Consider the following 24,945-nt stretch of genomic DNA (forward strand, 5'->3'; position numbering starts at 1 on the left):
ATACAATATTTATACTTGGTATTGTATGTGTGTATATGTATAAAATCATGAGTTTATATTGATATTTCTGATTCTTTCCAGTACCACAGGATACTTCTTTTCCTTCTCTTACTCCATATCTTATCTCCTGTTCCGATAATGACAACTTGTTTCCCACTAACATCAATGCAATACTCATTTGCACAGTTATTTAATACATTCCACATAGTTCTAGAATTGCTTCAATAATACCACTTCTGACAACTAAGTAAAAGATTCAGAATTTATTTCTATTCTTTCTAAGGTTACAACATATTCAACTAAGGGTATAGAGTCAGAACTATGGCCTGGGAACTACTTTTTTTTCCCTTTTTGTGGTTATGTCACCAATTGTTAGATGGATTTGTAGTCAGTTTCAGATTCCCCTCCCTTTCATTCTTGCTGACTTAATTTTATTTTTTGAATAAATAAAACATTAACATGATTCAAAAGTAAATTACATAAAAAGGTGTGTATATAGAAGATCTTTTCTCTTTGATCCCTGTCACACCATCCCCAATTGTCCTTCCCTCTTGGTGTGTGTGTATGTATTCTTTCCTACAAAAAACTGTTCTTTTATATTGCTCATTAACCCCTTGGGGTTTTTTTTTTTCTCTTTTTTTCTTTTCACAGTTATTTCCTGAAAATTGCTTGATATCAGTCCATAGAAATCCCACTCTGGCTTCTGTGTGGACAACCAATTATAGGGAAATGAGTGGAAGTAGGAACAAGTTAGGAAGCTATGGGAGTAGTGTAGACCAGAAGTGATTGATGGCTTGAAGTAGGGTGGTAGGACTGGAGATAGAGAAGGAACGTATGGATTAAAAGGGAATATGTAAAAGTTCTTTGTTTAAAAAAAAAAAAAAGTTTATAAATGCGTGATATTATTGTCACTTAAATTATTAATTACCATTTTCTAGATGCAGAAAGAATTGCTTGACACGGAACTGGATTTATATAAGAAGATGCAGGCTGGAGAAGAAGTCACTGAACTTAGGAGAAAGTATACAGAATTACAGCTGGAAGTATGTTTCACTACAACAATGCAATATTCTAAAGACAAGCAGATGTAGTCATGGTGGTCAATTTGAAAGTATATCCCCCTCATTCTAGTCCATAATTGTTGATAGTGTCTGACATAGTGGAAATATAGAAGTTAGCAAATTTTTTAGAACCAGTAGAGTAAATCTTTTATTTAATGAAAGGTGGCAGCAGTTCTGTCTATACGCCCAAGTCCTTTTACTTCTCATGAGTTTAGTTCCTTTTCTAATTTTAGTCTCTCCTTCTCTCTGGGATCAAAATCTATTAAGGCCTTTTCAGGTATTCTTACAGAGATATTCTGTGCATAAATAGGCATATTACATATATTAGAGTTGCTATAAGGATCAGACTATAGTGGAGAACTATATTAAAAACATGCTTCCTTAAGTTTTGCCTATAGATGGTGCTGTGGACGTTTATAAAAGAAAATAAAGCACTTGTAATTTAGCTATATGATCATATAAGAAAAATCTGGTGAAATTATTTCAATAAGCATTTGTAACATTTAGCAAAAAGATATTTAAAAATCATGATTGCATTTTGAAATACAGAGACTTTAATGTCATTAATGTAGTTGGTACTTGTCTACATTTATCAGTGATGCCACGATTAAAAGTTTTTACATTTTAGATTATTACTTTTGCCTTCATCTAAGAATTACACTTTTTTTCCCCAGATTTGTTAGCACCCTAATAATTTTTTTTTCTAATGTATGACAAATCTGAATTTGGTCCTGTAATCTAAGTATTAAAGACTTAATTAACATTTAGCAGCCACTGTGCTTGTCGTAAGGCTCTATCTTGTCTGTCATAGAAAATCATAGAATGGTGTCTAAACCAGCATATATTTTGCATTCTCTGGAAACTTGATAGGGATGCCTGTGTGTCCTGGCCAAGATAATAGGTTCTGAAAAAGACCAATTTCTTTTATATTAATATAGAATTTGTGTTTTATTTACTCTAGAGATTACTTGCCTGTGTTGACACTTTAAAAAACAAGTTATCATTTTAAAAATTTTGGCTCAGACTTTAGTAAATAAATAGTTCTACCAATATTCTTTATTAGCCCATGTTTTGTTTCTCTATCATGATTTTGTAGTACTGTTGGTATATGTAGTAATGCAGTATTTCCCAGTGTGTGTCATTGGCCACACCAGTTACGTTTTTTGTTAACAGATATTAGTGCAAAAAGCTTGTGAGGCCAAATAAATATGGGAAAGGTTGTATTAAACATACTTTTTGCCATAGGGTTTCTTTAGGGGTTTGTGTTTTGTGAATCCCTAAATAGACATATTCGGTACTGCTCAATTTATTTGTCCATGGACTGACGCCCTTTTGCAGGGAACATTTTAGGACAGTGTTAACTCAGAGCATACTGCTGTATATGCTGCTCTGTATATGCTAATCCTTAACCTATGAAGTTTATTATTTGGGTTTTAGGTTATTATTTTAACTAATGTTAAGATGAACTGTCTTGAGATAAAACAAATATTTATATTTGAAGAGCTTTTGTCAGTGGTGCCTGCTTGACATTTCTACTTGGATATCTCACATTCTCAGACTCAACCTGTTTGAAATTGAAATTTGCTTTGACCCTAAATTCCATCTACACAGTTACTCAAAGCAGAAATCTGTGAATCTTCATTGATTCCTCCCTTTCCTTCAACATTCATATCCAGTTAGTTTTATACATATTACTTCCACATAGATCTTAAATATCTTTACTTCTCTATGTTACCACCACTGTAGACAAAGCTTCCATCTTTAGTTGGAGCTATTTTAGTATCCTAACTGGTTTCCCATCTGATTCTCATCTTCTACTCTGTTCTTAAAACTAACCAGAATAACATTTTAAATACTGATTTGATTGCATTACTCTACTTCTGTGTTTGAAATGTTTTAACTGATTTTCATGGCTCTTGGGATAAAAATTAAAATCCTTAATTGGGTTCCTTAAAATTTTTCATGATCTGGTTCTTTCTATCTCTCTAGCTTCATTCATTTCTTTATCCCATCTGGTCCAGCTGCCCTAGATTTCCTCTACTCTTGGAAGTACTGTGTTTCTATTAGCCTTGATTCCTTATTCATGCTGCAGCCCCTACCCCTCACTCTTACTTTGCTTGTTCTTTGTTTCTTTGATTCATTGAATACATACTAAATACTTAAATATTTAGTTTGTCAGCTGCCATTGTAAGTGCTGGGAGTTAAGTAGAGAATTAAGTGAAAAATATCCTCATGGAACTTTCTAGTATCTTACTCATTTCCAATCCTTAATGTTCTGTTCAGGTCTTTAAAGCATTTCCTTACTTTTTGAGTTACTTCTCATTGATACAGTTAAATAACTTGGTTGCTAAATGTCTCTTACCCATCTAGGATTTGAGTGTCAGGAAGGTAAGGAGTTGCAAATAGGAAGTGCTTGCTAGTAAATAACTGTGCAATGAAGGAATGATGTACTATTCATATAAAACAGTGCTGTGGAATATGTTATTATGCTACATTGGTTGTAAAATGATTGTATACATGACTAAAATAATGAATTTGAGATTATATCTACTGAAGTCAACAGGCAAACAAAGAGAGACTATTTGCAAGTCGTAAGTGGAAAAATTAATTTATTGTATATTTATAAGTATTAAACTGCCGAAGTGACATTTTAACACTATTATTTGTAAATCAAGAATTGATGGTCTTTTTATGATACAGTCAGTCTGATATCTTGGAAAGTAGGAACTTAGAAAAAGGCACATTTAATAATTTCATAACATTGTTTAAATTACTGTTATTGGGGATCCCTGGGTGGCTCAGCGGTTTGGTGCCTGCCTTTGGCCCAGGGCGCGATCCTGGAGTCCCGAGATCGAGTCCCGCATTGGGCTCCCGGCATGGAGCCTGCTTCTCCCTCCTCCTGTGTCTCTGCCATTCTCTCTCTCTCTCTCTCTCTCTCTCTCATGAATAAATAAATAAATAAATCTTTTAAAAAATTACTGTTATTTTGTTTTCTCATTTCATTAGCTACCTAAATTTGCTTTTACTTTAAAAACTAAAACCCTAACTTAAATTATAAGATCCTTTGTTAGGCCAGTATTTGAATATGATGTCAAGTTGTATAAAAGTTTGACTAATCTGACAACGTATTATAACACGTGGCTTGTATTAGAAATTGTAACATTTAACTTGTGTGTCTGATCTCTTCAAGGCTGCAAAACGAGGGATTCTTTCATCTGGTCGGGGTAGAGGAATTCACTCAAGAGGTCGAGGTGCAGCTCATGGCCGAGGCAGGGGTCGAGGTCGAGGTCGAGGTGTGCCTGGCCATGCTGTGGTGGATCATCGTCCCAGGGCATTGGAGATTTCTGCATTTACAGAGAGTGATAGAGAAGATCTTCTTCCTCATTTTGCGGTACTTCCTTAGTGTCCAACAAAACAAGTTCTGATGATCATTGTTGGGGATAATGGAAATTAAAGGAGAAGTCATGAAAATATGAGTAATTTAAACCCATTAATCTGATAAAAGGGTTTGATTAATCTATAATTATCTTTGGCTAGTTATTTAAAAAAATTTTTTGTTTAATAAATGTTACTATTCTTAACACTTAGTAGGCCTTCAATATTGTAAATGAATGATTTAAATTTTGCTATTTCAGAGGGGTATGTCCTATAGTTTCATTTGATACATACTTTTAAGAGAAAATTTAGCACATTGCTTAGGTCATCCACATTGTTTAAATTAAGATGGAATTTTATTTGTTAATGTATTCTTGATCTAGCAGACCTTAGGAATGAAACAAGACAAAATTTTGAAATATGATCTTGAAGTTGCCTTTACTCAATGGCAAGCTACAATTAAAGGGAGTCAGACTAATATAGACTGACCTATAAGAAAGGAGAATGAGGTTCTAGTCCTGGCTAACCCGTTATTTAACTTGGACTCCTGGGATCCATTGGGAACATACGCAGAGTGGAAATTATACTTGTCCGAAGACCTTTTCAGCTTAAACGTTGTGATTCTTAGTGGTATCCCAAAGGTTAGTTACTAAACATCAGTCTTGCCAAGGCTATATAGTAATTGCTCTGGAGATATGAAGGAAATAACTACTTCTTTACCTTCAAGGATTTTATATATATTGTTTTAACACAAAGTAGTTAAACTACAAACATAAGTTATAACACAATCAAGCTAAATTTATTAAGAACTGTAAGTACTTCAGTAGTAGAAAAGTATCTTTCACACAAGCATATGATGGAAAAAGAATAGTGGAAGAGAATTTCATAAGTAGAAAAACTGTAGCTTAGATCTTGAAGGATCAGTAAGCTTATAGATAATACACAAATGATTGATTCTTTTGGAAATTCATATTTAAATGACAAGCATTCTAGGCTGTTAACAAGTCACAAAGGTAAAACTATGTTTTGTCAGGATATAGGGAATTATTGAAAGATATGGTTTATATATAGAGATTTAAGAAATAACTAAAATGGTTAATATTTAAGGATGAGGAATCTGGAAAGTCCTATGCTTGATGGTTTCAAATGGAGAAAGAAAGGAATCAGAACTAGAAGGGATCTTAGTGATAATCTAGCCCAGTTCTTGACTGTTCTCCACCCCAGCTCCCCCTACCCCTTTACAAAGGAAAGGAGATTCAGATAATCGTTTTGCGTGTAGTTGTACAGCTAAGGAAACTAGCAAAGAATATGCCAAAATAATCCAAATAAACAAGGTGAGTTTGTTATGAATGTATTTTAGTGAGACTAGGATGGTTTTGGTTTTATAAATAGCCAGAGCCTCTAAATGGAGATTCTTTCATGCATCTAGAGAGATTTGAACTCCTTTCAAAATTAGTAGTGGTAATGAACATTTAAGAAGAATGCAGGCTTAAAAAAAAAAAAAAAAAAGAAGAATGCAGGCTTAAACTTTAGTTCTCTGTCTCAAACCGAGATTTGAACATGTGACAAGAGGAAAAAAACTATATTATTACAGGACCATTGACTGTTACAAATTGTGATGAACAGAAATGCTTTCTTTAATTTATCCCCTGGGACCAGTAGTAGTGTTGATAATACAATTATAGCTAAAAGTTATAGAGCATTTATTTTGTGGCAGGTATTATTCTGAGTGCCTATGTAATTCATTATATTATGAATTATTGCAACAACTCTGAGGTGGGTTCCTTTATTATGCCCACTTTAGAGGTGAAGAAGCAGCAGCAGGAAGAGATTAAGTAACTTGTTTAAGTTCACGCACCTAGTAAGTGACAGAGCTGAAGGGATCTGATTGATGCTAGAGTACGTTGTCTTTACAGAAATTTTTGGTGTGTGTGTGTGTGTGTGTGTGTATTTAATGAGATTATAGTTATTTTGGTTTGGGGTAAGATAGAAGTATTATCAATGACCTGTAAAGGATTAGAATTTTATATGATAAAGGTTGTGGTTTATAGAAAAATGCTTCTACATACAGAAAAAATAAAATCCAAGAAACCAAAAGCAAGCATAATTTAATGTATTTAGGTTTTGTAAAGGGTGTGTGGTATAGAGGAGTATGTAGTAAGTGAAAGCCAGAGTCAGTTCAGATATTAAACTTAAAAGACCTAGATTCTCCTGCTATTTAACTTAATTACTTTGGGAAAATTATTTAAATCCTCTGAAATCTTTTTTTGCACCATTTTTAAATTGGGAATGACACAGAAACTCATAGAATATTCTGAGGGTTAAATATTCTGTTTTAAAAAAGAATTTAGCATACTCTGGGATTGGAATAATGAAGGAAGGGCAATAAGGAAGCCTGGTCTTGACCATTGTTTCATTTATTTAAAGAACAGTTCATTCAAATATAAGTTTCCCTAATTCTAAAAAGTGTAGAATTGTAAATAGGACCACTCTTTATCTTATAATATCAAGTGCTAAAGTGAATTACTCTTTTTTTTTTTTTCTGTTAACCACCATGAATTGTTATATATTCTGGGTTACATTTATTGGTATTTTAAAAGCCATTAGGATTTTGGATGTTTCAAAATATTTATTTGGAGGAAATACTTCTTTTTAATTTAAAGCAATATGGTGAAATTGAAGATTGTCAGATTGATGACTCTTCACTTCATGCAGTAATTACATTCAAGACAAGAGCAGAAGCTGAAGCAGTAAGTATTAGAAATAATCTAATTTATTGAAAATTCAGATTTAAATGTTTTATCAATATTGCTTTTAAGTCTTAAGGAAATTTTTTTTTTAATTACTAAACAACTAACTACACTTTGACAGTAGACAGATCGTATGAAGTAATTCATGACCACAAAGATGTCCTAAAGCAGTTAGGCAATTCTATTTATAACATGATATAATTAGAATAGATAGTCACCAAGTTGAATATTAAGTTATATTGCCTTGAGACACCAGCAGTTCTCCTTTTCTCTTTCACAGGGGATAGGGCCACCCCACTTTCCATTACCCTTTTTCTCAGCTGTCCCAGAACAAATTCTCTTTTGGCAGAATAAGTGATGAGAGATAAGGTGGAAGCTGAGATATAATCCTAATGGCAGGTCTTCTAAACCATTCCTCATCTGCTCCTTCCTAGTCCCAGTCTGCTGAACTCTAGCATATTCCTAGCTCAGCAAATCCCCAGCTAAGCCTCTACAACTTTCTGCCCAAGGCATGATATATTGCTGTAGCTTTTAGGGTTTTTTTGGTATAGTTGTCTTAAACTCTGTATTTTGAATTGTCTTTCATCTGGATTTAAAAGATTAAAAAAAGGAAAATGAGTATGACTTGTGGGAGGTTCATAGGAATGTTTTTTAACCCTGTGTGTTCTTCAGGCTTGTAGAAAAATAGCTGTACCATCATGTCCTTGGAAAAATGCAGTTAAGAGTTCCAAATAGTTAATGTAGTGTGAATGGAAGAGTGGTATGCTTTTTAGAAGTTTTAAGCTGATTGTGGTCTAAAAATTTAAAAAACTTTCTAAGTTGATTGATCCTCTTTGTAGTGAATACTTCCTGACAACACAATGATACCTTACTGGGGACCTAACTAATCTGGTAGGAGTTGCTCTTGGGGCATTGTAACCAGTATAAGACTGTGGGTCTGAAAAGTCTCAGTAAAGTGTTCAGCTAGTGCCTTGTAATAACTAGTGTCAAGATTCGTGAGGTAGGAGGTGGATAGTTTTATGGAATAGGAGTTCCTGATCCTAGAGTTTTGTTTTCTTAAATCTAGTTTTGGATAATCTTTCATTTAAAGATCTTTTTTGAGAGTAAAAGGAATTATTGATGAGAGTTTAAAACTTTCTTATAAACTTGTATGTATATCTGCTATATGATATATTAAAAAATAGATCTTTGATCAAGTTTTCTCTCAAAGTTATTGTTGACTATAAATTAAGAATAAGCTTCCTTTAATTGATGACTTCAGTGACAATTTTCAGTTGCTTGAGTATGTCTCTTAATGTTCTGTTTTCTACTCAATAGTACTAAAACAAAGATAGTTGTCATTGTACCAATGGTTAAAAGTTTATTAAAACTTCTTGTTTATGTGGCTGAGGGAAAAAAAAACCTTTTACCTCTTAAGTAATTTTTGGAAGTTTTGCTCTTGGAAGATTTATTGATATATACCCTCTTTTTTGGGTGTTGCTTTTCCACCTCAGATGTATATATTTATATAGTGCATATGTTTTCCAGTTGAATAGCAGTCACTTCAAAAGATTAGGAATTAATGTATGGCAAACACTTTAACACTGAATTATGTGGAGGTTGAAGAAGTGACTAAGTCAGATCTAGTAAGAATTACCTTTTCAGAGTAAATACTATTTTAGTTGGAGTTAATAGGCTAAAAGGAAAAATTACTCATTACTATGATAAACATTTGGAATTAAATTACATAAGTTGTTAACCCATAAACATTTCCTCAAGCCAAAAAAAGTTCTTTAAATTTTGTAACCTTCTACTATAGAAAGGAATAGGAAAGTAAGTTGAAGCCTATCTTCTCCAAGTAGGATATAAGCTAAAGCAGTGGTTTTCAAACTTCTGGATTTCAGAGAATATTAAAATTTAGGAATTTAACAATTAATGTGTTTGACATAGAGGTGCCAATTTTTTATTTTGTCAAAGAAGAATGTTTAAAAAATACAAAACAGATGTTTTGTACCATCACCATAAATAAAGAAAATTTTAACACCAAAGATGTAATAGGTTATAAACTCAGGGTAAATGATAGGCCTTCCCAAGAACAGATAATTATCAACCTTTTCTAATGTTTATTTCCAAATATTTCTTTGTTCTTATTTTCTGAACTGTTGTCCTAAATGAATGAATGAATATCTGTTTATTTTCTGTAATCAATAGATGCACAGTTTTTCAAAGTGAAAGTACCGGATAAGGTACTTGAGACATTCATATATAACTGAAAAGTGAGAAATTTTCCCTGTATGGATGTACCAAATTTAATCAGCCATGTTGATGAACTTTAAATTGTTTTTATTCTTTTACAGTGCAGCAGTAAATATTATTGGTACATATTTCTCTGTATATATGTGAATATAACTAAAAGATCTATTCTTGATACATTATTGCTGGATGAACAGATATGTGCATTTAAATTTTTGATGTATAGTCTTAAAATTGCCCCCTTCATTCCTCATATAGATTGTACCACATCTCCACATCTCCTTGCCCACCAAAGATGTATGAGAGTGCCTTTTCCCCACACACTTGTGTACTCTGCACAATGGTTATTTATATAAAGTACATGAGCACATAAGCCCACAGTAAGGTATCAGTTTTATTTTGGTAAAAATAGCAACTCATTTCAGTTATAATACACTTTTCTCTTACAGTTGAAATTGAATATTTTCATATTTGTTTAAATGCTCTTTGTTTCTGTAAGCTGTTTATGTCTTTTGCCTATTATCTTGCTGAATTCTAATCTATTGATTTTTTTTCTTTCTGAATGAATTGTGGGGGATTTTTATAATACTAGAAAATTGGCTCATTAGTTTTAAACATTTTTATGAAAATTCATATGAATTTTATTTGGTATAAGGAGTGAATAGAGAGCTTACTTGCATTTAGTAAAAGTTAGTTTTCCAAACTTAGGTGAAATACCTTTAGTATGTAAAAATTCTCCATGTTTATTGGGGCATCTTCAGGACTCCTTCTCTTCCATTGATCAGTTTTCTTTTCATGTCCTTTTCCTCACTGCTTTAATTAAGGTAAACTTCATAATAATATATATTTAATATATTATTTGTTAGGGCTGTTGTTTGGATTTCTTATGCCCAGCTATTATTATTAATTTTCTGCATTTTCCTGATATATTTTATGTTTACTTTTTATATAAGCTTTAGAATAAACTTACCAGGTTCTAAAGAGATAGAATTCTTATGGATAAATCAACATCTTTATGATACAAATATTCCTCTAGAACATCATTGTATTCCAATCCTTTTTTATCCTCTGAGACCATTTAAAGGTTTTCTTTATATAGATTATGAGAGTGTGTGTGTGTGTGTGTATATATATATGTATATATATATAAAATATACATATGTTGCATTATGTAATATAATGTAAAATATATATAACATGTATAATTTCTTTATATAGATACATATATTATTTTCCCCCCCAACCATTTAACTTCTAGTTATTTTAAATGAGGTCTTTCTTTCCATTGTATTTTCTCTTGATTGTTTATATTGTTTGTAGAAAAACTATGTCAGTTTTTATTAAATATGTAGCTGCCATCTTACCAAGATGATAGTCCTGGGTTCTTCAGGTAATCATATCACTAAAAAATTGGTAGTTTTACCTCCATCTTTAATGTTTATAACTTCTTACTTTCTGTTGTTAGTACCTTTAGAAAAATGTTAAATAATTAGTAGTAATTGTGTTTTTACTCATGAAATGTCATTCGTTGTCTTGTTCATGAAATGAATGAAAATGATAAATGAATGAAAACATTTCTTATATTTTTAGTATCTATGATGCTGGCTTCTTAGATTAAGGTAGAATACAAATGATTCCTGTTTTTTGAAAGCTGTAGAGATTTTTTTTTTTTTTATCTGAAATGGATTTTATCATAACTTTTGTGTATTTATAGAAATATGAGAGGTTTTGTTCCCTTTAATATATTTATAGTGTTTCCTAAAATTGAATTTAAACCTTTTGCTTCTGGTACAGATTCCCACTATATTGTATTTCTCTTTGATAAATACCTGAAATCTAAAGTCTATTCCTTTTTTTTCTGTTCTTTTTATTTTTTATTTGTTATATTAGTTTCAGGTGTACAGCATAATGATTTGACACTTCTCTATGTTACTCAGTGCTCACCGTGATAAGTGTAGTCACCATACAACATTACTACAATATTATTGATTATATTTCCTATGTTTACTTATCATCCCTGTGACTTACTTATTTTTTTAACTGGATGTTTGTGCTCCTAAGATTTTATTTATTTATTCATGAGAGGGACAGAGAGGCAGAGACACAGGTAAAGGGAGCTTTGGCAGGTGGGTGTTCTGGGAAGTAAATTTTGAAGAAATGGTTTTAAATCTTTTAATCTTTTAAAAATATTTTTATTTTCAATAGAAAGGATTTGTTTATTTTTTTTCTTTTATGGCTTTGGTATTTGGTGGTTTTTCATTTAGATTATCAACTATTTTTACTGAGGTGAGCAAATTTAATTTTACCTTCCTCTGAAGTTATTTCCTCCACTTTCCTTTCTTATTTAGTATACTTTTACATTTACCTCACTTCTACCTTTATGACCACTACCACCTCACTGAAATAGGCATCTTGTAGAATACATTTAAATATGATGTTTTTTACTAATATTTTATTAGTTACAAAGTTCTTTTTTAAATGTACATTTTAATAAAATGATTGCAGAATTCTTGAAGCAACTGCTACAGTATTGAAAAGCACTGATCCAGTTGATACTATCTTATTAAGCAATAGTAAGACAGTATGGTACTAGACTTGGCCAAAAATTCTGGAGGTTAAGGACAAAATAATAACTAAGAATATTCTGAAAAGGATGAAGAGTGATATCAAATTCATTATGAAATAAAGAATTAATACAGTAATGTATGGATAAACAGCTAATAGAACTAGAGTCCAGAAAAAAGACTTAAGTATCTAAAAGAATTATAGAGGATTATAGGAAGATGTTTTATTTAAATCAGGGAATTTAAATTTACTGAGTAATCTGTAAATAATATTAGGGCACTGACTTTCAGGAAAAAATAATACATCATGTGTTTATTTTTGGTATCAAAGATATATATGGAATTCCTGAAAATAACCTTAGTGTAAAGAAGGCTTTTTAAAGGTTTGGCACAACCTGGAAACCATAAAGATAAACACTGATAAATTATAGTACATGAAAATTTAAACTTATTTATGACAAAAATTTAGTTATGACAAAAAGAACAGAAACACCTTTCCCTTCAGTAAAAACATGCATTATAAACAAAACCATGATCCAGTTGAAAAAGGAATATTTTGCCAAACAGGACAAAGTTCCATTTAAGAAATTAATTTAAATGTGTGTGTGTGTTTGTGTATATATACATAGAGAGAGCCATTCAAGAAAAGTGAAAAGTCTGTTGGTATGGCTATGGAAAGGATCTGTGAAATAATTGGATTAATAATAGAAAAAAAAGTGTAAGATCAGTAAAGTATGTTCCCATGTACATATCCTACATATTTATATACACGAACCCTTTTAGTATGTGCATAGAACTTTATTTAGTGTGTTGTAGGATTTTTTCCCCAAACTCTTCCAAAGATAATGGTTCTCTCTTCAGAATGGGACATCATGGATTATGATTTTTTTTATATTATATAACCTGAACTTTATGAATTTTTTTAAAAAATAAAATGATTGGGTTGTAGAATTTTTTTAAACTTTAAAGATTTTTATGTTGTACATTACCTGAAATAAATTTGCAAGAACTTAAAAAGCAAGAACTAAGTTATCTCAAAAATGTATATAGCCAGAAGTTTATATAGTTTATATAGTCAGAAGTTTCTAATGGAGAAGGTTGATAAAATGTTAAGTATACCTAGCTTTGAAAATCATCCTGTAAGATGTTAAAATTAAAACTTTAAAGAAGTTAAAACTTTAGAGGGTTGTAGAATCACCTTATAAATTTGAAAGTGTGTGTGCTAAATATAGAGATTTACAGTATTAGGTCATCAGAAATGTTTGTCAAGAACTTCTAGAAAATATCAGTAAAAGTTTTGACCTTTTTTAACTGGATGAAAAGATGAGCTTTATGAGTAGACATTTTGCATGACACTCTTAGAATTCCTACAGTAATATATTTTTATGTAATAGTATTAGCTTGAAAAAATTACAAGTTGTTTCTAAACTTAAATACCATATATAAGTACTTAAAAAATTTTTAATTATATAACCCTGTGATGAGGCCATGGACTAAAAACTCCTGAGCTGCATTTTAATGGGCATGAAATCTTTAAATTTATCATAGATTTATATGTGCAGATTTAAAATTTATATCTGGAGATTTTAGTATCACACAACTCATGGTCAGGTGTCACTGAACATGTAATTGTTTCTAGATTTCACATTATGCTATACTTTGAGGTTGTGCTATAAATCTTTTGTGACTATGAGTTATTTAGGTATATTGCTAACATTGATTTATTTCAGTTCATGGTACTTTAATTTGAATGCATGATTTCTTAACCAGTCACTTAATGTAGCAAATACTAAGTTTGACTTCAATCTTAATGCAGTTCTGAAAGCTTTGTAAGAAGTACTTTAGTTTCAGTAGAAACGTTCAGTTTTTTTATTCATGGAAGTAACATATTTTGTAAGAGTGATATGACAAACATCATATATTTAAAAATAATGTTATACTCTACACATGCAAAATTATTTTTTTATTTGTTAAAGGTTTCCAGTTTGTAGTTACTATGCATGTCACTTGTAAATTAACAATTTAAATGCAATGAAATACAGTTAGCCTGTTGATCCTAATTTAGACTTCAATTCAGAATCTGCAGCCAGGATCTTGAAATGCCTTGAGATCGTTGCCTTGAATAGCCATTATTATTGTGTTTTAAACATGTAAAGATAGTTCTAGTCAGTAGTAAAAGATCTGGCCAGTAGTAAAAGATCTCTGCTCAAGCATGAGAAAGTGTACTTGTTTTCTTTTTAAAGGTATTTCCAACCACAAAGCTGGGTTTAGAAGTAAATAACCATAAAAAGTAAATAATAAATTATAATAAATAGTAAGTGAAGAAATAAATAACTACAAAGTAAATGGATAGGTATCTTTGCTTTTGTTTTAATTTAAATATTAGGTGCTATAACATTTCACTGTTCTCTTCAGAAATTATTATTAATGTTCAACATTCTAATGTTCTTAATTGTTTTAGGCTGCAGTTCATGGAGCTCGTTTCAAAGGGCAGGATCTAAAACTGGCATGGAATAAACCAATAACTAATATTTCAGCTGTTGAAACAGAAGAAGTTGAACCTGATGAAGAGGAAGTATGTTTTTTTTTTTTTTAATTTGTTTTGGCCCTAAGTGCTCATGTTCTTATATGAGATGTGATTTTATGGCTGTGATTTTAACATAAAACTTTTATTCCTGAGCCATATTCCAGGAAGGGAATGTCAGATAAATGCAGACAACTTTAAATTTTCTGGATTAATGAGAACTATGGATTGCTAATCCAAAAAGGAAAGAAAGAAAATCTTATATATATATATACACACAAATATATATACACACTCAGTTTTCATTTACTCTTAGAAATCAATAATTATTGTTTAGATTTTTATCCACAGGAAATCTTGTAATATTTTAAGTTTTAGAGTATATATCCTACTCAATTGCTTTATTAACATTTCAGGTTTCCTTTATTTTAATTCATATTGTTTTAGTTCATTAGAGTGAATGCCTGCTATATGGTAGATACTGTGATAGGCACAAAAATGAATAAGACACGGTCCCTATCATCAAGGAGCTTATAATCTGGAAAGGGGGGTGGTGACAGACACATAAGAAACTAATTTATAATGAAAGGCTCAATAAAGATTTGAACAATATGCTGTGGGAACCCAGGGGAAGGAGTGGTTATTTCTGTTCAGAAGAATCTTGAAGAAGGTGGTGACAAGCATAGCTGAAGCCTAAGTGATCAAAAAGCTTTCCATAACCAAGAGCTGGACTCGGAATAGAGTTGAGAGAGGCATTTTAGATGTGGAAGAGGAATTAGATATGGAACAGTCCATTTTACTTGGGTACAGCAGTTAGTATGATGGCCAATAGGTGTGAACATAAAAAACAGTGAAGTGGGAGAGCCCTTTGAAATCATAAACCTAAAAATAAGCAACTCTATTTTGTTTGATCATGAAATAAGCTATAGGAAAAAATTGAGGAAGTTAATAAATAAAGGTAAGGTGGGGAAACAATGATTCCATGTTTTTACCTTTGTTAGATTTTCGTAATGGCACTTCATTTGTTTGAAGAGCATTCGAGGCTGTTATACATATCCATAGTCAAATGCAAGAATAAAATGTGTATTTTGAAACTCATATACATGATTTGTCATTTTATATTTTAGATTATACCTTTGTCCTTCCATGAGTTTGAATTGAATGGGGAGAAAAGCAGGAGAGCTCCTGGTATTAGGTATTTTGAAAAGTTTGAAAAGTAGTCTGAGAAGCTTTTATGAAGGGAAATGGGGAAAAGCAAGGAATGCTATGAAAGAAATGTTTGTTACATATAGCAGAAAAAATATATAAATCTTGGTAGACGTTTCTACAAGTATTGATTGATTTAGTGTCCAGGGTTAGGGTAAGTCAGAGAAGACTTATTGATGTTTTCCTTTTTAAAAAAAAAACTAAAGGTATTGAGCAATGTTTTGCAGGTGTAGAAGATGGCATAATTTGATCAAGTGAGGCAGGAGAAATGGCATGTACAAAGGCTTTCTTTGATATTTTTTTTAGTGCCTGTTTGATATAAGCAATAGAATAGATACTGTAGAGAAACCATTGAGTGGATAAAGGTTGCTTTTCTTTGTTCTTGAATATTGTAGCTGTAGAAAATACCTTTTGTTTTCAACTCTGTTGAGAGAAATCAGTATTTAAAAGTGTCACCTTTTTTCTTTTCTTTTTTTTTTGGGTAAATTCCTAAATGCATTTTAACCTAAAGTTTCAGGAAGAGTCTTTGGTGGATGACTCATTACTTCAAGATGATGATGAAGAAGAAGAGGACAATGAATCTCGTTCTTGGAGAAGATGATTTGACTGATCATTGATCTGCATATGCTAGAACTCTACCTGTGTTTCATTAGTATTATCTAATGTACTTTTACATATTTGTAAAAACAATTTTTTGGTAAAATGTGATGAAGATGGATTTCACAAATAGACAAAAGAGAAGAAAACTACCTTCTGATCCTGTATTTTGAAAGATTGATGTTTGCATTTTATTTCAGTAAACAATTGCTAAAGACATCACACTAGAAACATATGCAATGTTTTTATTACATACTTCTACTGAACATTACGGAATTCTTTGGGTTCTTTGTAATTTAATGAATAGGTCTAAAAACTTATGACCAATACTTGTTATAACTTAGAGGATTTTGTTTTACTCCAAATAAGGAATGAATTTGCATTTAAAATCTTAATGAATGTTTTCAAAAATGAATAGATAACATAGTACTCTAACTAAAGTCTCCAAGTTATGTATTCATAATATTACATAGTAGTATGCTTAGGCTTTACTATGTATTAGCCTTTTGTTGGACTTGTGTATGTATTTTACCATATGGGTTTTAATGATAATGGTGTATGACTGCTTTGCATATGAGTCCTTATGCATTCAGATGTTAAAAATAAAGTGGAATGGTCTCTTGAAAAGAAAAGAAAAAAAAGCAATGACAAAAAAAAAAAAAAACCCACAAAGGCCAAGACAATGTTCCTTGATTTTAAAAAAGAAAAAAAGAAAAAAAAAAAAAAAAGAAAAAAATTAAAATAAATAGACCATTCCAGATGGTGATCTACCCTTCCCCCCAATTATCACAAAAGGAGCTATAATCACTAACTTATTAATAATGGTTACTGGTACCTTTACAATAATGTACAATCCAATGTGAAAAATTTATACCACTTCAGTTTGGTTTGATCCTATAAATTTTCAACAGATGTCTCAAAATTTAAAAGCAGGCTATTAGTTTGGAACCAGACTTCAAGTAGAGCTAACATTTGGTGAATAAGAAAACATCACATTACATTTTGGATGTATGAAAGAAAACATGACCATTTGAAGATGTATGAATAAAGAAATGTACTATAGATACTACTTTAGGAAAACACTGTTTGGTAAGTGTTCCAGTCTGATATTTTAAGTGTGCATTTCCTATACTTGTATAAAAATCTTTGACATTTGCAACAGTATTGTGATTTTTAAGTGAATTTCTCTGGCAAATGAACATGATCATTGAAAGTTGATACAGCAGTTTCAGGAAATAAATGCATTCTTTGTAGAATGAGGGGGTGGGAGATTACATATTTATCTTTTAAAATTCATCATTTCAGTTGCAAGTGTTTCTGCCCCTCCTAAGATCATAGTGATTTTATTAAATGTCACATTGAAAAAATAACTTTCTTCCCATACTGGGGTCCTCACAGTCACAAACTGTAATTCCAACACCATAATCCTCTGTCAGTGGTGTAATTAATGGTTGCTGTTCCTCTTTTTTTTCCCCCTCCCACATTTAGGGTTAAAATTGTATATATGTTCTTGATGGTAATACTATTTCATAGGAATGTTTTGGCTTGCAATTGGTACATGTGTTAATATTTAAAATTTCAAAATTGGTTTCTTTTGTCAAAATAGTTATTCAAAAACTTATTTACTTAGATCTATGATATATTTTTATGTAGTCTTTTGTATGTTGACTGTGTGCTATTCTGATTCATTAGGTAAGTTTGTTTTCTTTTCTTTTTAGTAGTCGTGAAAGGTGCCAAATTGGCAGAGGCTCACGTTTCTTCTCTTTACACCAAACAGGTATTATAAAGAAAGAAAATCTTTCAAAGGCCAGTTAACTCTCCATGCTGATTTTTGGCTTTTAATTTGATTAGTAAATTTTAGCCTGATTTTTTAAAAATTATTGTAAAATTCCCTTATAATGTAAGTGAAATTACCTCCATAAGTAACTTATCAGTTTCCCTCATCTCAAATTCTCTAATATCCTAAAATTAAAATGTTTTAAGCCAGGTTACTTTGAATGAATCAGAAAACAAGTGTGTTTCGATTTTGTCCCAAAGAATGAGGATTAAATATTACAGACATTCATTAGGTTCACAATTACATTTTTGTTGTCATTAAGATTATTTTAACTATAAATATTACTTAGTATTTAATTGCTATTGGATTTTTGAAATTAATGAATATGCTTATAAATACTAGGACTCTGCATGTACTTTCATGTGTTCTGAGTTAAAACTTAAGGTATCCCTTTGAAGTAGTTGCTAATTACCATTTTACAGATAAGGAAACTTAGGCTAATAGAGATGGAGTGACTTGCCCAAAGTCACAGTTAGTGAGTAAAAGGACTAGATTTGAATGCAGGCATTTTGATTTCAGTGCCAATTTTTTTTTTTGACTCTACATTGCTACTCCTTCCTAATTATTGATTGAGCATGAGATTGTGTTTGCAGTAAATGTGGTAGTTCTTGCACAAAATTAGTAGACTTCTTGGTCATTAGCCAGTTCATATCTTTACCCTCCCTTCTAATACAGCACTTTGTTCATATCTCTGTTACAGTACTTATGTTGTAATATAATTTATCTGGTTTATATGTCTGTCTTCCCCACTAAATTACAAGCTCCTCTAGGAAGGGGACCATGTCTTATTCATCTTTTTATCTCTAGTGATTATCACAAAGCCTGGCTCATAGTGGGCACTCAGATGTTTGTTGGATGAATTAATGGGTGAATGCATATTTAAATCTCCAATAATGGAGTGACAATTACCTCCCTTGTTAATTCTTATCAATTTTTCAAAATCTCTCCTGAAGGTCTTCTCAGTTATTGAGACCATTTTGCTAAACAGTTGAACAGTTAAGTATTGCAACAGTGGGGTTACAAATACTGATGGAGGCATATGCATGTAGCCTTAGTGGAATTTCCACAGCAATTAAGACATTAATAATTTGGAGTATTAAATGTAGTCAGTTTCAGGAGTAAACTAGCCTTTGGTTTCTTGTCAGTGTGCAAGAATAGAAATGCCAAGAGCCACCAATCTAGTCCATCCCACTAATTTTTTTTATATCCAAAGATGACCTAGCTTAGAGCTTACCAGATAAGAGTTAAGAGATTTAGCTTTTGGTCCCAGCTCTGCAACTAACTTTCTGGCCTTAGACAAGTCTCTTAACTTATCTAGGGGTGTTTCCTTGTCTGTAAAATGAAAGGGGTTGGACTAGATGATTTCAAGTTCCCATTCACACCTGTAGTTTCCTTGGTGGTATATTAGTATTTGATCTAAAACAATATAACTGTACCAGTTCTCCATACCTGTTGATGCCATTGTTGTTTCTGTAATCAATGGAAACAACTAAGATTTGGTTATGATAATCTGTATTAATATGTCTTGGTACAGTTTTGTATATAGTATTTCCAAATGCTTGCATTTGCTGGCACAAAATTCATTTAACCTCTAAAGTATAGCTAAACTTCCCTATTCAATAGACTCCCTTTCTACTTATAACTTGTCCTTTTGCTTCTAAACTCAAAGTCTAAAACTCTTTCTTGTTACAATACGCTGCCTAAAACTTGAAACACAGTTTTAATTCTACAGTTGTCCCAACAAGTGTTTTGCTTTAGTACAGGTCTGGCTGAGTTTAAAGTGAAGAAAGGATCCAGAACAATGTAGGTAGCTGCTACTTACAGGAAAAAATTGAGAGAAATTATATATTATTGGCTAAAAGATTGATTAGGATTACCTCAAGGGATGGTTGAGTTGTCATTTTACATTTTTCACTCAATATTTTATGTCTACTTAAGCAGTGTTGTTTAAATGTTATTGGATAATTGTAAGATTTTAAAAATTAATTTTAGGATTTAATTGATGCCCAGCCATTTAATGAAATCATGTTGCAGAAATGGGAGAGTATTCCATAGCTCTTGTTTTATTGTAATACGATCAAGTATATCAACCAGTAGTTTACCATAAAGACAAAACTTCAGTGTTTTAGGTGATTACCTGTAGAAAGTATGGCTGAGCTTAATTGTAGGAAATTTCCTGTGACTAGAACTGTTTTATGGGGACTGTATTTCCAGTCTTTTTGGAACACTAATCATTGGCTCTAAGGGTTGCATAAGAAAGCATAACAGTTGCTTGTTTGGTATGTTGAAATATCAATGGTTGTTTTAGAGTGTTATACAAACTTTATCAATCTATATTTTCTTTTTTTTCTTCCCCTTACATAATGTGAACTAGTTGTAGAAAATTAGTTTTAGTCCTTCTAGAATTTGTAGAAATATTTGTAAGCTTTTTTCCTTCCCTTACACAAAACTCTTTTAATCTTTTAAATCAAAAATACCCTGCGTGAAATTTTAGTTAATTAAATTAGTTCACTGATCTTTTCAGGGCTTTTATTCTTCTAAAGCCCTATAAAATGAAAATTTAAATCAGCGAATAATGTTAATAATGTTTATAAGGCAGAGAGAAAATTTCCTTTTCCTAGATCTCAGGTACTACCTTGTTCTTGACTTTTTGAACTGGCTAGTTGTTCTAAGGTATGTATACAGGCTTTTAGAGAAGAGTAGCTCCCCACCCCATCATTATATACCTATAAGATAACAAGAGATTACCTTTCAAATTAGCTACCTAAAAGTTCTAAGAAAGAAAGAAACCTTGGTGAAATAACTGCCATCTCACTATTTTCTAATGAAAACATCATACTTGGTTAGAAAAATTCTGAATTTGGTAAATAACTTTCTTGCAGCTTATCAGTAATATATATTCATTTTGTAGTATAGTTGAAAGCATTTTTATTTTACTTTTTTTGATATCAATATTATTGTTCCTTTTTCCTGCCTTCCTTATTACTTTATTTCATCCATCCATTTATCTTCCCATCATCCAAAGTTAGTCTTCCTTTGTATACCAAGCACTGTCTCATTCTGATGTGTTTCTTTTTATTTTTGGTTGTTTAATCATTGTGCTTAGTACAGAATTTATGTCCTATAGTACAATTAAAAAATGAAATGGTTATCATATGGAGTTTTTAAGGAAATCAGATACACCTCACAATTACTTTAAAATCATTGGGAAATTTAAGAAAATTGTTCTTTTATTTTTATATACAGTATCTTGGAATATGTTCATGATTTCTTAAAGTTATTTTGCCTACTCACACATCTATAAAACAATCGACTATCTCATCAGTTACTACATTTCCTGGGCAGAAATTGTAGATCACAGCCGTGTTGTAGTGCTGTGATCTTTGTGGCTTAATGTTTTAAGGAAGCGTGAAGCAGAGAGGTTTTGTTAAAATCATTTAACCCAAAGCTGATTCTTTGTGAAACGTGTCTGCAACTTTGATTTTGATTCCTTTCTCAAATAGATTTTCTTTAATGTTTAGAAAAGTTGGAGATCATTTTATGGTGTGATTCAGTTTTTAGATTTATTTACTATTTCAAAGTTTTTTTTTAATAGTCTTCTCTTTTTCCAGCAGAGAGAGATCATCATTGCCTGAATTTAGCTTTGTGACTACAACAGCAAGACCTGTTCCTGTCTGGAGACGACTGTTATAATATCATCCTATCATTTTATGTTTGCTCTTTATCAATTTGAATAGATGTTTACATGTACTATAATTCGCATTTTGTCTTTTCGCAGTTCTCTAATTGGTACATCTGAGTCCAGAAGTATGTCTGAGTGTGTGCTTTGTCTGACCTTGCTCTTAAATGTCTTCTCCCCTTACTTTATAGCCATTTATTTTTTAAACACTAAGAAAGAAAAAGACCTCTTGGCTTCCTAATATAAGTTCACTTTCAGCCAAGTTGAAAATTGTGTCTAGGAAATCTATAAAAGCCATGATACTGTGTTCATTACCACAAACAATTTAGAATGAAGAAAATGATTAAAAAGCGTGGGTTTGGTTTTAGGATACATTCTGGGGTTAGGTTAGTCACTTAAATAATTTTGAACTGATGCTAAAATACTTTTTTTATACACTATAATAACTTGCTGTTTCTTCTAAATATACTTAACTGAAGTTGTTGCCAAGGCCACATACCCAAATGATTTTTTTTTTTAATTTCTTAGCTCTTCAAAACCAACAAGGAGAATAATTTTCTTTCTTTTCGAGTAATACAGGATGATCTGTGGATTATAAATATTGAGAAATATCTATTAAATGTCTAATTTACACAGTTTTTCCATATTTTCCTCACTTGCAATCAAGACATCAATGACAATCTTAAAAGCAAGGGGAAATTGTGTTGTGTGTCTAACATTGTTAAAGACTATAGTTTTCCTGTCTTAAAAAGTGTATGTTCATATTATTTATTTATAAGCAGTATGTCTTAGAATTATTTATAAAGAGTATGATTAAATCTTATCCTAAATATTCACACACCCCCCAATACCCTTTCTGTAATGGCACCATATAAAGAAGCTTTCAGAAAATTAATTTCTGAGTATTCCTTCAAAGATTCTCATGCAGCATTTGAGAAGTTTGGAAGTTATACTTGATTAGAAAAGTCCAAATTATACATGATTCTACTCACCCTTGTTTTTTTAGTTTCATTCAGCCATGCTAATATATTCATATTTTCATATATTTTTGTGCAAAGTTGACTATTCTGCAAACACTTCTTTTTCTTGAGTATGCAGTGCATTTGTCTTTATGGAAAATAAAAAAAATGAATACATCAATCCTAAGGTAAATTATTTTGATCCACATTAGTTGACAATAGCTTGGTTAATATTAGGCTTGGTTTAAGGGAAAATATATATTTTAGAAGGTCTTCTAATATAATTATGACCTAGTAGCCTACAGGGCATTTTTAAAATTAGACTTTTGTTTTAGTTCACATTTGCAGACTAGCATATAGCCGCAAGGAGTTCAGAGATACTTTCCCAGATTAGTTCAGTAATTTTTCTTTTCAAGAAGATTCTCTTCCCCCACCCCCATTAGTAATTTACTTGCTAGGTTAGAAATTCAAAGAACATAGTCTAAAGAGACCATACTTGTTAATAATTTAATTGGTTCTTGGATATGGACCACATACCAGCACCCTCAGCTTTACTTTGTCATCTTTCTTTTTCTTTACCTTGCTTTTAAATTAAAAAGATAAAGCAAAACAAAATTGAACATGCCATTGAGAATCAAAAGTCAAGATGATTTGATTCTCATTAAGATCATAGTGCTTTTTGAAAATTTCTGTGAGAGCCAGTAGGTCAGTTACATATTTAAATTCCTATATGTTGATTAATTAAAGATGAGGATTTTCATTATTTCATTTTCCTGAATAGGATTTTCATGGAGCTGTGTGTAGATAACTGTACAGAATCACTTTTGTGTAATTGAATGAAGTGGTTTACCTCTGCATGATTGCATTATGGAAGCCTTTTATATATCTTTATATTTTTCAATATACTTAGATTTTACACTATTAGCGGCTCTAGTCATGCTATATTTGTTTTTTTTTAATAGAGTTTATAAATATTTATGCTCAAAATACAGATCAACTGAATATTTTTGGTCTTGTTTACAAGATAAATAATACTTTAAAGTGATGCAGCCCCTCAAGTGTCTTAGGAAAAAGTTATTGGTGCTAAAAAAAAACCTTTCAATATCATTTTTGAACCTGTTATCTAGACTTCGCTAGGCTTTAATGTATGATCACTTGTGACTTACTGTAATCTAGCAGCATAATTATAAAAGTGGTCTGTGGTGAGTCAGGTAAAGAGCCCAGCCTCTTAGAAACACCCCATAATGTAAAGATATGATACAGAATTACAGTATACTTATTTGTGCCCAGCTTCCAAAAATAAAAGGGGGTTCTTCAGTTTGTCATTAGCTCTTTTGATAAAAACGAACTTTAATCTGGCTAGAATTTAAAAAAAAAAAATACATTCAGCATGGCTCAGTTTACCCAAATTTCAAGTGGAAAACTTTTCTAGTCCCAAAATACGGTGTAATCCTGCTCTGCTTCAAATTCCCATCTGTCTTTTACTGAACAGGAGGCAGGGTAATTCTTCTATATTTATAGAACATTTGATGAGTTGTAAAGGGATGTATTAAGTTGTACAAGGTTTGTGTTGATGTGTAGATTGTTTTCTACATCTAGAAGACTTCATTCCAGCACCTTAGTGAATGTTCATAAGATACAGTTTTTAAGTATCAGCAAAGCATTCATAGATGTTTACTTTTGATTCTCAGAATCCCGAACCTGTTTGGGTGTGATATTATTTCAGAACATGTTATCTGGCACAAGATTTCCTTTAATAAGTGGTTTAGTTTTACTCAATTTCTATGGATTGTTGAACCTAAAAAACACCAAAGGAGTCATTTCTTGTCTGGAGACTGGATTTGTTCCAGTTTTTAATACCTGTGCCCATAAGTATCCCATTTCACGAATGTGTGTCGGCATGGGGAAAAAAATTCCCTGCTCTTTGAGTGGAGCGAAAGTAATTGGTTAAGCTGTAGCAGCTTTTTTTTTGTTTGTTTGTTTGTTTATTTTTCAAAGTGATAATAAAACTTGAAAAAACAAAGGTAAAACTTGAACTAGAAAACTACTCTTGTATGCTTAGAATGTTTATAGTATTACATGTTTATGTGGGGTTGTCAACATTTTTATTATTTATAGTTGAATTATGTTGTTTTGTTTGTTAAATATCCATAATGTTTAT

At 31.4% G+C, this 24,945-nt stretch overlaps 1 protein-coding gene across 15 annotated transcripts in view; it reads left to right on the forward strand.

Annotated features, from left to right (window-relative positions):
• RBM26 (RNA binding motif protein 26) overlaps positions 1-24,149 on the forward strand; it is an 84,601-nt gene extending 60,452 nt beyond the window's left edge. For 10 of the 15 annotated variants that reach the window (XM_041730991.1, XM_041730985.1, XM_041730997.1 and 7 more), the window contains 6 exons: positions 939-1,043; positions 4,252-4,452; positions 7,100-7,186; positions 14,444-14,557; positions 16,224-18,086; positions 21,758-24,149. In XM_041730991.1, the coding sequence (XP_041586925.1) occupies positions 939-1,043; positions 4,252-4,452; positions 7,100-7,186; positions 14,444-14,557; positions 16,224-16,313 (597 nt within the window). In that variant the 3' untranslated portion in view covers positions 16,314-18,086; positions 21,758-24,149. The remainder of the gene's footprint in view (positions 1-938; positions 1,044-4,251; positions 4,453-7,099; positions 7,187-14,443; positions 14,558-16,223; positions 18,087-21,757) is intronic. The other 5 variants (XM_041730986.1, XM_041730990.1, XM_041730989.1 and 2 more) reach the window with 5 other exon arrangements.
• The last annotated feature ends 796 nt before the right edge of the window (positions 24,150-24,945 follow it).

Source organism: Vulpes lagopus, chromosome 16, assembly GCF_018345385.1.
Source record: "Vulpes lagopus strain Blue_001 chromosome 16, ASM1834538v1, whole genome shotgun sequence".
Taxonomy (NCBI): domain Eukaryota; kingdom Metazoa; phylum Chordata; class Mammalia; order Carnivora; family Canidae; genus Vulpes; species Vulpes lagopus.